Source organism: Podarcis gaigeae, assembly GCF_964106915.1.
Source record: "Podarcis gaigeae genome assembly, chromosome: 16".
Taxonomy (NCBI): domain Eukaryota; kingdom Metazoa; phylum Chordata; class Lepidosauria; order Squamata; family Lacertidae; genus Podarcis; species Podarcis gaigeae.
This window is the reverse complement of record NC_139693.1, coordinates 12,815,928-12,829,533: the sequence shown is the minus strand read 5'-3', so window position 1 is coordinate 12,829,533 and position 13,606 is coordinate 12,815,928. Positions and strand designations below refer to the sequence as shown.

Here is a 13,606-nt window from a genome sequence, read left to right as displayed (position 1 = left end):
GGGACTTGGGGGAAGGCACCTCAGCAGCTGACTCAGTGCTTGGTTAGCAACTGTCTCTTCAAACAGGAAGCCTCTAATTGCAGGACTGGGAAAGGGGGTCCCTGTCTTTGTCGCCAGTGTTGTGTTGCTTCACTGGAAGAGTCTCCTTGCTTTGTGAAGAGTCTGTTTGTGTGCCTCTTGGTGTGATGGGCGCACACATTTGTATGAGCCATTGTGCTCGTGTGTATCCTACACATTCAGGAAATCCCTTACTTGTGGTAAAGGACTTCCTGAATTGTACCAATTTAAATCTGAGGGGGGTATGTGGCGATGTATCGGGTTGGATGCATTTCCCCCCTCACGTGAGGAAGTGTAGCCTTCTTAAAAAAAGAGTGTTTCTAGCTTCCGCCCAGACAGCATGGAGCATGGCACTGCTTTTGCCCAGACCCTCCATGTTCTCTGCTTTGCCAACTTGCAGCAGGTGCCTCTAATCCTGCTGGCAGACGCTCCCTGTAGTGTTCGTTCTCTCTCTCTCTCTCTCACACGCTCCTTGTAGTTCTTTCTCTCTCTCTCTCTCTCTCTCTCTCTCTCTCTCTCTCTCTCTCACACACACACACACACACACACACTCACTCTCTCTCTCTCTTAGGCTGATCCATAATCTACCCATGTCTCTTCCAACTGCTGTCGTCTCTATGGAGCTCCATGTGTGTGAGAGAGGAATTGCTGTTTGGATTCTCCTGAATAGATAATGGAGGAATTAATTAATCCAACCCTGCTCAGAGGCAGTTTGCGGGGGGGGGGGGGTGGAGGTGCGGTGTACACATGTGATTTGCCTTTTCCCTGCTGTGGAGATGCTGCCCAGACAGACACACTCGCAGTTACTCTTGCATCATTCCCCTGGTGCCCTCGTTTGAGTGGTTGCCAGCAGGATCTGGAGGTGGGTCTGGGTCCTAGAAAGCTCCCAACTCTGTGTCTTGTTCTGATGTGCAGTTCAAAGGCTGGAGCACAAAAGTTCATCTTGAAATTGGGCAGTGGCGGGGGGGTGTGAGAGAGCGTGAGCGCGAGCGACAGAGAGCAGAATACGGTGTCCTTCACCTGCTTCCTGGGAGCAGAAGGCCAAAGGCATTATGAGCAGTTTTCTTTTAAGTGTGGGACTGGGGACTCCACCTCCCATCAGCCCCAGCCAACATGGTTACTGGCCAAGGATGATGGGAGCTGCTGTCCCCAGAGGAGCTGAAAGGGGCCTCATAGGCTTCCTCAGCCTTGTGCTTAAAGAAAAGTTTGGGTTTTGCATTTGTTTTTTTTAAAAGGAGATACAGAGCAGGGCTTTTAAAAAAGTGACTAGACTTAGTCATGCCATGACTATCGCCCACCTCCCCAAGCCCATGGTCTCCTACTCCCACAAAACTCTTTTCTGCCTCCTGCTGTTGCTGATGACTATGGGGAGAGCCTTGTGAGGAGCGAGTGCCAGCTCCTTCCAGACAAGCAACATGCTGCTCCAGCTTGCCTCCTGCCCTGGAGGTTCAGGCGGGGAGGAGCAGGTGAGCTGGACCTTTTGTTATGCTTGTGCTTCTCTGCAAGGCCGAGTCCTCACTCTTCTGACGCCCTCCCCCCTTTCCAATCTCACAAGGCGTGCAACTGGAGTGTGTTTCACATGGTTTTATTCCAACAGCAGTTCCTGGATGTTGCGCTTGTCTGGGCGTTCTCTCCCACCACCACTGTGCCTCCTCCGAGCCACGGTGTATTCTGCAGCGGGGTGCTTCGCAGGGGTAGGATAGTCAATGCAAAGCGAGCTCAGAGGCGAGAGGGCAGGACCCCCGAGGCATCTGGCGAGAAGAGAAAGAGGCAAAGGTCAGGCCTGCTGGCTGGGGGCTGCCTCCCCTCTGCCCAGCATATTTCATCAGCATGACCTGAGTTGCCCAACGGGTATGCAGAGGGCAGGGCTCGAAGCAAGGGATGTACATGCTGGCTGGCGGAGAAAGTCTTGCAGCTTTGGGAGCAGGGAGGAAGGAAAAAGAGAAGGATGCAGGAGCAAATGTTTCCATTCCTCAACAATAAAGCGGGGGGGGGGGGGAGAGACTGAGTGATCAGTTAGAGAAGCACCAAACCCCCAACTCAACAAGCCTCTGTTAGTGCTGCAGGTGTTAGGTTGGCCCTCAGCCCCACCAGCTACCTCCTGGATTCCTAGCATTGCTGCCGCTTCAGTTTGTGTTCTTTGCTGCGTGCAGCAATTTCTAGTCTTGTTTTCCCCCGAACTTGCAATTTCTGCAGCTGTTGTGACTACTGGGTGCCACATTACTCCCTAAGGAGTTCCTCTCTTCCCCACCCCCACAAATGCAGTAACCAGGTATGCCCCAAAATGCCCCCTTCCCAAACCAAAAGCATTTTAAACCCTTCTCAATCTTCCAGGGCTCTAAATCCTTTGTGCCTTCTGTGAGGGAGGGCATCCTGCCTTGCTGGCTCCTTCCTCTCTGTCAACCTCATAGACTCAAACCCCGATTCTGAGGCTGTTGGGGGAGCTTTGGACAGCTGCTCTGTGCTTCCTTCCCAGGATCGAAAAGGACCCCATAAGTCCTGGCTGTGACTGCTTCTTAACCCTGGAGGGCAGCAGCAGTGTGTGTCTGTGTGTCTGTGTGCAGTGTAGACATGAACAATGTGTGTGTAGACATGAACAATGACCTATAGGACACCTTTGATGCCCTCACCACCCCCAAGTCAGGCTAATAGTAACTTGTGTGAGAGAGAAAGAGGTGGAGGCGGAGAGATTTAGAGAAAGGCCCTGCCCCTCCTCCAAGCCACTGCTCTGCTGGGGAACCTTTTATGGCTGCTTGTAAACTGAAACACTAGGAGAACCAGCCACAGGTCTCTCGCATCTCAGTATTCCCTAAGTGAAATGGGAATCCAGCAAATAAGGACGAGGTTAGTCTGTGTTGGCTGCCGGGGAAGCGGCGCATGCAGACTCCCCTGTGCCTGTTTCCGCACTGCAATCGGTGCTGGAAAGCTCTTACCCCCATTGGAGAGCGTGAGGAGTGTGGTCAAGCTGGAAACAAACGGAGGGAGAGGTGAGAATCTCCCACGAAGGGCTTTTCCCTCTCGCCCTCCCTCGAAGAGCTGGAGCTTTTGTGGAAGGCCCACCAGCAGCTTATTGGAAGCATCCTCCTTTCCTGAACAGGCCTCCCGCTGCTGCCGCCAACTCACCCACGGGGAAGAAGCGGGGCAGCATCTCCTTGTAGATCTCGTCGTCCTTCTCGAGGAAGACACAGATGATGAGCCTGTCAACCTGCCGGAGGAAGAGGAATTGGAGCGGGGAGTGAGAGCTGCACCTTTGCATTCTGTGCCATTTGCTCCTCCAGGACAGGGCTGGGAAGCCTGTCTCTCCCCCTACCCCGCTGTTGCTGGACTCCAGCTCCCATTGTCACTGACCATTGGTCACCCAGACTGGGGCTGATGGGAGTTGGAGTCTTGCTGCTCTGAGCTGCCTGCAGCTGGTGTGATCCACCATGCGTAACCATGCGTCTCTTCCTGCTTTGTCTTCCACGGCTGGGTATTTTTTAGCTTTCCTTCCATCTTGCTCTTTGCTCTGTTCCTCCTCTGCCATTTATATTGGTGTTTTAGATAAATACCTTGGGTATGGTTTTTTTGTTCTTCAGGGCTGATGGTGCACACATCTACCTATTCACCCATCTCCAAAAATTATGTATTTAAAATTAGAAAACATTTGCATGTGCCTGCCTGTTTTACTCAGGCTGGGGTCTGAATGGGGCTGGGAAGGCTGCTTTTGTCTGGCCCTCGAGAATCGCCCTCAGGCTTCACCCTTCACTGGCCCCCCTTTCTGCCCTCAACGCTCTTGCTTGCTGGAATGGGGCCTGTGAAGTGTAATATTGCCTCTTACTTGCCTGGCTGGATAAGGAAGGTGGGGGTACATGTGTAGAATCATAGAATTGTAGAGTTGGAGGGACCACAAGGGTCATCTAGTCCAACTCCCCTGCAATGCAGGAATTGTTTGCCCAACATGGGGACTGAGCCCACTACCCTGAGATTAAGAGTCTACCGACTGAGGGAAACCTCCTTTTTAATGTGGCTGGAATGTTGCATAGCCCTGCCATCATTGGCATGCAACACACACACCCTCATTGGAAAGCGTGTGGCCTTTGAGCTGAGCCCACCCGTGCCTTAATGAGCAAGGGGGCTCTGAAACTGGATCAGGAGGGATGCTCCCAAAGTCAAAACATGAAAGAATTCTGGGTCTCAAATGGGGAGGCACCTGCCAGTGCCCAAACCTGCTCCTCCACATCTTCCCCAGCCAGACACATCCTCTTCCTCTTCCCTCACCTTCTCCTTATTCTCTTCTAGCCACTTGCGCAGCGTGTTGAGCACCACCTCAGCAGCGGCATCGTTCGGATAGCCTATTGAGAAAGGGAGAAGGAAGAGCTGTAATGCTGCGGAACAACCTCCGTTCTATCTCTTGGCCCAGGGAAGGACGGGTCCCTCTGCTCCCACTTTCCCATGCGATACTCACCAAATACGCCTGTGGAGATGCAGGGGAAAGCCTGTGGGGAGAAAGGCTGTGCGTGAGAGAGATTCTGCATGCGCATGAGCACTCTTCTCTCTGGGTGCTTAATCTGCAGCAGTAAGGGTGCAGAAGCTCCATCCCACTCCCTGGTTCCATGGGTGTAGCTGAAGGTTGAAGAGGGGCTTACAACCTGAGGCACCTCACAACAGCAGTGGCTGGCAGTCAAAGACCGCCTTGCCTCCCATCTAAATTCGGCAGAAAGCCACAGAATAGGCCCAATGATGGACAGTGAACCTGCAAGGGCCTGCCATTCCTAGCAGCAAAGAACAAGAGCTTATATATTCTAAAATAGCCTTTGTCAACCTGGTGCCCTCCAGAGGGTTTGGCCTACAACTCCCAGTCGCCCCAGCCAGCATGGCCGTCCTACAGTGCTGCCCCATGTGCTGCAGATAAACCACAGAGCTGGAGGCTTTTTCTCTCTTCTGAAAGCTTGGGTTTATAAAAGGCTAACTCAATTTAACAGCGCTTGAATTCAATGATTTTATATTTCGATTGTGAGCCCCTGCTTTCTAATTGTATTACAAATATATATCTGTCATCATCATTTAGACCTGTGGTTAAACCTAATTAATTTAATTATCTGTCTTATCTATCAGCCATAATAGCGAAGCATTCAACTTGCGCGCTCCAGTGCAGTATCAGAAGAGCAGACGAAAGGGGGATGGTAGCTAGAAATATCTCTGCTGTTGTGAGCTCTCCTGGGACATTGAGCTGACCACTGGCGGAGGCAGAAGACTTGGGGGAGATGGCGTTTTGTAAGGAGGGAAAGGAACAGTAGTCCAGCCGAGGGGAGCAGACACAATGAACTGGGCTGCAGGTCTGCACCTTCTGAAGATGTAAGCAGGCACCAGAGACCTTGGCTGCGTACACACCATACATTTAAAGCACCCTTGCAAAATTCCTGGGAACTGTAGTTTATTAAGGGTGCTGGAAATTGTATCTATGAGGAGTAAACTACAGCTCCCATGATTCTTTGTGGGGTGGGTGTGCTTTAGATGTGTGTACACAGTCCTTGTATCTGATGTCTGGATTTTTTCCTGTGCCTTCCATTCTGATCAGATTTAATTTCAAAGTACCCTTGGTGAATGGAAGGGAAAATTACACTGTCAGCAGCTCTAGGAGAGTAGCTGTGCTTGGGAAAAGTGCTGGCTGGCTTTGGTAGAGAAATATCCCAAGAAAGAAAGAAAGAAAGAAAGAAAGAAAGAAAGAAAGAAAGAAAGAAAGAAAGAAAATATCAAGAACTACCTGTGTAAATTATTTCATCACTTACAGAGCAAGTCCCAGGGCTGAGCCTTGCAGATTTGCATCAAGCCTTGCCACCTGCTCTATCAAACACCTTAAGCCTCTTCCCTGTCTGCTCACCACAGTCCGCAGCTTGTTCTCTACGGTTAATTTCAGGCTGTTCTTGTAGCAGTCGCTGAGTTCGGTTGCTTGCGCAGCACTGGGTTGCCCCTGGGCGATGGGTCCTACCGTGTGAATGACGACTGAGAAAAGAGAGAGAGACAGATGAGGGTCATCGGCCAGAAGCAGAGCCTAGCAGAGCCCCTCTTGCTCAGTTCCTTCCTCTGCAATTTGATTGAGAGATGCTTACAAGAACTGAGCTGCTGGACTTAATCAAGAGCGCATTGCTATTGCTCCTTCCAATTCTCTAAACCACCGAGGGACAAAGCATTTCTTCACGTAGTGCACGGCTGAACAATGGAACTCGCTTCCACAAGAGGCAAGCAGTGATCGCCATCAACTCGGATGGTTTTAAAAGAAGATTAGACAAATTCTAATTGGAGGTCAGAGGCTGTAATTCTTCTGAGTACTAGTTGTTGGGAATCACAAGTGGGGAGAGTGCTGTTGTGCTCAAGTCCTTATTGTGCACTTCCCAGCGGCATTTGGATGGCTCATCTGAGAACAGGATGCTGATGGGCCACTGGTCCGATCCAGCAGAGGTTTTTGCAAGTTTTTGTGGGTGGTGAGTCTCTGGCACTCCCAGCAGCAGAGCGTGTTCTCGTGGTGCCTGGGGTGCGCTCCCACGCGTGCCCGGGGAGCAGAGTGTGGGGCATGGAGGACGAACGGAGCCTGACACGTGCCAGCCCAGGCCTAACCGCCAGTGCCACCCAAGCGATACCAGCCCCAACCCACTTTGCAAGGCTGCAATGATCCCTCAGGAGGCCGGGATCAAAGGGCGCATGACTATTGCATCTTTCTCATGCCACCCTCCCTGAGCCGCTGATCAAATCCTAGCTTCGCAAAGCAGCCCCTCCAATGCTATGCCCCTGGGCACTGCAGATATTTCTAGACTACAATGCCCATCATTCCACCCAGTAGTCCTGCTGTTCAGGTGTTGAGAGTCCAGCAACTTCTGGAGAGAACCACATTACTTCTTTAAAACAAGCCTACTGCAAGCCTATTCCTTCTGAAGAATAAAGATTATTTCTCAAGTATCCCTTAGGCATTTAGATAAATTATTAAGTGACAATTACTTATTTTCCTTTATTTGCTTTATACATACATACAGCCCTTTGGCTACATTTAGGCTCCCTGGGTAGTTCTGAAGTTATTACTCAGGCTTAAAGCAGCAGTATATGGAATGTTCTCATTTTTTTTATATAAAAAGTAAAACACGCAGTTAGTAATGCCCTCACTGAGTAGCAACATATTCTTTAATGTTCTCTTTTATTATAGTGAGGTTAGACACTTCTACAAGAACATATACTCTGCATGATTCATGTTAGCATTTTTATATCACTTACACTCCTGACTTTTTTTTTTTTTTGGCCTTTACGAAATAAATGAACAGCAGCTTCAGAGAATAACCAAGACCTCATTTCAAATATGGCAAACGGGGGACCCGCCTGCAGTGACCCCACTTTCATGGATCTGTCTCCCAAAAGAGGCTCAGACAACCTCATCGCTGCAACCTTCAAATAAGCATTAAAGAATTGCCTGTTTCAAACAGCCTTTTCTTGATATTGTTTTGCTGCTATTAACTGAAGTGGTGCTGAATTATTTTATTTGTTTTAATTTTCTTGGACTGAAGCTGGATGTTACTATTTATTGGTCTCATTGTCTTGCTGCTATTTTACTGTTGCCGAATCTTATTGCTGCCTTTTATTCTGCAGATATCTACATAGCTATATATAGATACGTTTCTCATTTGTGCTGCTCTTGCTTTTACTTGGTATTATAATCCTATATCTGCACGACGGGAACTGCCTGGTGAAGGTTTGGTCCCATAAGAGGGTATAAATGTATTTTAAATACCGTATTTTTTGCACCACAACACTCACTTTTTCCCTCTTAGAAAGTAAGAGGAAATGTCTGTGCGTGTTATGGAGCGAATGCCTACGGATGGCGGGGGGATCTGCTGCAGTCGTGAGCAGAGGATCCATGGTTCCCCTTCCTTCCCTCCTCCGTGGCTCGCTTTGAAACAGCAAAGTGGGAGAAGAGCCGCTGAGTGGGGAGGAGAGAGGGACAGAGAGCCTGCTTGCTTTAAAGAAGCAAAGCGGGAGAGGAGAGGAGCCACTTACACGAGTGTAAGCGGCTCCTTTCTAGTTGGCTCCTTTAAAGCAAGCAAGCTCTCTGTCCCTTTCTCCTCCCCACTCAGCTGGCTAAATAGCAGCAAAGTTTTTCAGTGAGCCGGGGAGGAGGGAGAGAAGCAGAGCCTGCTTGCTTCTCCTCTTATACCCCTCTTCTGCATTATTAACAGCATCCTTCTCCACCCACCCCAAGCATGTTGCTTGTCCCTTGAGTGCTTTTCCTTCCCTCCCCACTTAAAACCTGGTTACAAAGCACAGATCCACATGGATCCTCAGGATTTTTGCACTGGGTCACCCCAAATTCACCATCAGATCACATAGCATGTCCATGGCTACAGCTTGCACCTGGGGCCGCAGTGGTGCAAAAACGTGCTTACAAAGCATGGATCCACATGGATCCTTAGGATTTTTGGAATGGGCTACCTCAAACTCACTGTCAGATCACATGTCTATGGCCACAGCATGAACCACAAAAATCATACATCCACGGTTTCGTTTAGAATATTTTTTTCTTCTTTTCCTCCTCTAAAAACTATGTGTGTGTTATGGTCGGGTGTGTGTTATAGAGCGAAAAATACAGTAAATATCCTCATGGCTTGGACAACTTCAGAAGCATCCCCTATCCTAGCCCCACATCTCAAGGGTTTTATCTATCTGCATTTTTAAAAATTAATTGTCTATTTATTAGGCATATTTCTAGCCCACCCTGCATCATAATCTGTCCCAGGGCAGAGTAGAATATACAAATGCATGAACTACTAACCCCCCCCCCCAAAAAAGCTTATAAGTGGGCATAATAATAAAGCAGCTAAAATGCATTACACTTGTATTTACAAATAAAGATACATTAAAACTACAAAAGCAACCTGAAAAACTACAGAGTGGGTTACTCGCTCAAGCAGGGATGCTTTAGTACCCGGGCAAGCCAGCAGGTCTTTACAAGTCACCAGAACGATAGAAGTGTCTGTGTCAGAGGTGCTCCAAGGTGAGGTCATCCCAGAAGCAGGGGCCACCACACAGCAGCCTCTTTCCTCAATCTACACACACAGCATGTTTGCTGCCAATAGGAATGCAGAGGAGAGAAGTCTCTGAAGGTCTTGGGACACAGGGCTTGGGTTGGTATTGGGAGGGGTGTGGGTGCTGAGTCCCAAGCTGGCGCCTTGCATTTGGCACAAAGCTTCTGCCAAGCACCCAGTGGTGTAAGGATACCCCTGCCGCATACTCCTGCCTCTGCCACTGTAGTGGCACCTACTATGTATCCGAACAGAACAGAATCAGAGAGTTGGAAGGGACCCTGAGGATCATCAAGTCCAACCCCCTGCAATGCAGAAATATGCAGCTGTCCCAGATGGGGATTGAACCTGCAACCTTGGCATTATCAGCACCACGTTCTAACCAACTGAGCTATCCAGTTGAGGATATTCAGCCAGCCTTATGGTAAGTATCCAATTGGGCCCCTGGTGTCCCTGTGCACGCACCAATTCCCTACTCTAAAATCTGCTAGTGATCCCTGGGAGAGAGTGGAACCCCAAAGAGTGATGATGTTTGCAGCAAAACATACCAATGTTTTAACAAGGCACCAGTTGCCAAGGCAAATGCGGAGATAAACGAGGGACAGTGACTTATTTACTGGCGGAAAGAGACTGAAGGTGAGCTGGACCCAATGAATTAGTTTCTGAATCGAGTGGGGTGAGTCAAAGCTCAGCCAACAGCTGGGTTTAGTTAAATAAAGGAGGAAGTGTGCAAATATTAAAATACCAGGCGCAGATTTATTGGCCTCAGCGTCTCCTGCACGAGGAGGCAGTGGTGAATTTGTAGATGGTAGTGAAGGGAGCAGGAAGATGAGTGAAGCGAGGAGGTCTGGGGGCTCGGGCCTGCCGAGGATACCAGAGGCCTCATCCCTCTTCGTTTTCAGCTGAATCAAGTTCTGCCTGCTACGTAAAATTCAGGATCCAAGTGTACAAATCAGGAAGAATAGCTATGGTCAGCAGGGGGTGCTGTTGAGCCAGCAATCATTGCCCACTAAGGTTGGAAGACTGCTTTTCGTATTTGTATTTGTGTGTGTGTGTGTGTGATTTATGTGAGGTAGGACTTCATCTGAGCCTGCCCTTGCCCTGCTATGAGTGTCCAGTGTTTGAGCTCATGGAGAAGGAGTCATTTTGTAGAGAGGAGTGTGCAAGCACTGGAAGGTAATCTTCCAGCCCCTGCTAAAACACTGCCTTCATCATGCTCCCTCCGATTTTGCTTTGTTTTGCAGGGATCAGCACAGCCAGGCATCTGTCAAGCCCACTGCCAACCAGCAGAGAACCCCTGGGCCCTGCTGCTCCTCACTGCCTGCTTGTTGCTATCTTCTCCAAGCCAGCAATAAGAGAAAGCACAGCTGCCGCCCCTGACAGGCCCCTGCCCGCCCCTCCGCCACCTGTTCACATCCCCTTGCCTGTTCTCTTCTTCCAGCCACGCATGAGAAGTGGACTCAGAGGCAGGAGGGGGAATGCGCAAGCCACCCTTCCCCAACCTGTTGCCCTGCAGATGTCGCTGGACTCCAGCTGCCAACGCCCCTGACCATTGGTCATGCTGGCTGAGGCTGATGGGAGTGCAAAAACAGCTGGAGGTGATCAGGCTGGAGGAGGCAAGGCCTCCACAAAAATGTATTTTGCCCAGGAACTCCACCACAAACAAGTGGCCACTTGTGAATTACTACTACTACTACTACTACTACTACTACTACTACTACTACTATTTATAGCCCTTCAAATTGATAGGACTTCTTCAAGTGGAAGGCCGTCCTACGTAAAGTAGCATACATGGGGGCACCCCACCACTGGATAACTACAAAAAACTATTCAGGGTCTACTTAGCCTCTTTTATGAGGGATACATTTACAATTTGCTTTCCGTACAAATTCTCAGAAGTGTTGTCCAATTTAAAGGGCAATGATAATGCACAATGCACGGGAACACACATACAGGCACCGACACCCAGCTCCATTAAAATCAGCTCAAATGATTAAAACAAATAAGCAATTCAATTTTGCAGATTAAAAAGCTTTCTCCTTAAAGGACGGTTGACCTCACAACCGCCACCACCTGCCCTGCTGCGGTAGTAAAGTCTCAGTGGCGTCAGCTGGCACAGAGGTGTGTGTATGTGTGTCTCAGTGTAAAAAACACTGTGTTTTAACAAATCAAAATGATTACACGTGCTATCAATTAGTAAACATTTAATTCTGATAAAATTAAAACAGAATTTGTCAAAAAAAAACCCACAAACCCACAAAAAATAGATGGAGTGCCAGCACACTTGTCAATCAGCCACCAGGAGGCGGGAGCAAGTTGACTTCTTAGGGTGAAACTGGTGCAGGACACGACATGACCAGACCTCTCGGTGCATTCACAGTTTTCCCTTTCTGAGCAGCCATGAGTGGGGCAGGGGCAACTTGGATCCCTTGCACCGGTTTCCCAGTCTTAATTGCCCACATACGCCCCAGTTGGGGGAAACAGGTCTGTGCATCTTAACAAGCTTTGCCCTTGCTGAGCAACTTGGCAGAATCCTGCCGGCTGCCATGCACTGGTTGGATGCAGAGGAATGGAAGGAGGAACCAGCTGGGGAACCTCCAAGGGAAGAGGGCTCAGAGCCCATGGACTGGAGGTGGTATGATGATGAGTGGTCAGAGGGAGAGGACAGGGAAGAGGAGGTGTCGGAAGCTGAAGAGGTAACAGGGCTTAGTGAGCATGGGGAGTCTGTGGCAGAGAGAAGTCCAGCATCAGAGGAAGAAGCTGAAGCAGGAGAGGAGGGAGGTGAAGAGACACAGGTGTCTCCCCCTTCTGCTGCAACATGTGTCCCTCCCTGCTGGTTTCCCAAAACCAGAAGAGGCATGAAAAGGGCAGAGGAGAGGTTGGCTTCACACAGGCACAGTCTCCAATTGTTTGGAAAAAGTCTTGGAGAGGAGGGGACTTGGACGGCTGTGGTGAGGCAGGGGCTTTCAGTCTTGGCAGCTGATCCATGGGACAAGACCCACCGGGGATGAGCTGCTGTGCTCATTAGGCCTGACACTCTGCCAAGTCTGCGCAGATCGTGTTCTTGCTAATAAAGTGTTAACGCCAACTTTCAGGGTATGATTTATTGTTGGCTTGCTCCTGTGACCTGCACATTTCCCCCTGCTAAATTTTGGTAGTGAAGCCGCAGAATTGATCTTGTGAGGTGATCTGGTCTGCCCCCCCTTGCTGCAGGAAATCCAGATCCACAGCACCCCCACAAGTGACTGTCTGGCCTCTGCTTAAGGGTCTTCACCCGCTGTTCTGGGCCATTGCTACCACTGTTTTAACTACTCTAGCCATCCAGAATTTTCTCCTAACCTTGAACACCCATCTGCCCTTCTGTCACTTAAGCCCTTGAAAACTAGTCCTGTCCTCTGAGGCAGCAGCAGAGAATGAGCCTTTGCCCTCTTCTGCGGGGCTACCTTGCAGTGATTTGAAGAGTGCTATCCAGAAAAGAAATTTCAAGCCAAAGCAGTGGTTGTGAAATCTAGCAGGTGATGTTTATTGCAGCATAAGTAAACCAGACTTTGTGCGTGTGTGTGTGTGATGTTGTCAAGCTACCAGCCCTCGCCCAAAGGACCCAGGAGTCCTGCCTAGGCACTTCCATCCTTCAGCACTCAAATGCTGCTGGCCAACTGCTGCTTCAGCTTCTTGAGTGGCCACATGCAGCCTTAGCTCTGTGAGTGATTTACTGACCCAAGGAGGGTGGCCTGGCTTCCTTGCAGTGCCCAGAGGTGGCTTGCAGGTTTGCTGCTGTGCTTACAGCTCGGCTCCTGGGCTGAAGATTTAGAAGCAATGTGCTCTGATTTTTTACCCCAGTAAACACGGGAGTTAATCCCCATGTTTCAGGACTTGAGGTTGGCCTTTCGTGGCTTCCCTTATCTACCACTCCCCATATCAGGGACATGTGTTTGGAAAGGGAAATTGATACCCAAGAGAGCATATCCACCACTGCTGAAGAAAGCCATGGATTCAAGCTTTAGAGGAGCAAAGGATTCACAGCGGCAGGACTGGGGAAGGAACTTCAGTCACAGGGTGGTTGCTGTCAAAATGTTGTTGGGCTCCAACTCCCATCAGGCTCAATCAGCATGGGAAGATGGGAGACGTAGTCCAACGTCTCGAGGGCACAGCGTTGGCTCTGATTTGTTTGTTGTATTTGTCAGCTGCTTTTCTTACAAAGGTAACTCAAAGCAATTTATGTCAAAACCAATGGAAAACAACAATAAAAAACCCCCTAAAAACACAAAAATTCGAATGAAAAACACAGTTAATTTTTTTAAAAAATAGCAATAATGACCCAGTACCCACTAATGGAACAACAGCTGGTCCCAGGCAAAAGAAAAAAGGAAGGAAAAGCACAGTCCTGGGATGCTGTCCTTTCCTTGGACTCCTCTTTGCCTGAGCATGGAAGCAAGAGGAGGTTCTGCGTCCTCTCTGGGGAAATGCAATCAAAATGCAAATCTCCCACTGACACACCAGCATTGCCC

At 49.4% G+C, this 13,606-nt stretch overlaps 1 protein-coding gene across 6 annotated transcripts in view; it reads right to left on the bottom strand.

Moving 5' to 3' along the window:
- Nucleotides 1–1,626: 1,626 nt before the first annotated feature.
- Nucleotides 1,627–13,606, bottom strand: part of MACROD1 (mono-ADP ribosylhydrolase 1) — a 314,807-nt gene continuing 302,827 nt past the window's right edge. For 2 of the 6 annotated variants that reach the window (XM_083716258.1, XM_083716260.1), the window contains 6 exons: nucleotides 5,918–6,039; nucleotides 4,502–4,532; nucleotides 4,315–4,388; nucleotides 3,181–3,262; nucleotides 2,991–3,022; nucleotides 1,627–1,808 (listed from right to left, as the gene is read on the bottom strand). In XM_083716258.1, the coding sequence (XP_083572384.1) occupies nucleotides 3,018–3,022; nucleotides 3,181–3,262; nucleotides 4,315–4,388; nucleotides 4,502–4,532; nucleotides 5,918–6,039 (314 nt within the window). In that variant the 3' untranslated portion in view covers nucleotides 1,627–1,808; nucleotides 2,991–3,017. The remainder of the gene's footprint in view (nucleotides 1,809–2,990; nucleotides 3,023–3,180; nucleotides 3,263–4,314; nucleotides 4,389–4,501; nucleotides 4,533–5,917; nucleotides 6,040–13,606) is intronic. The other 4 variants (XM_083716257.1, XM_083716259.1, XR_014558845.1 and 1 more) reach the window with 3 other exon arrangements.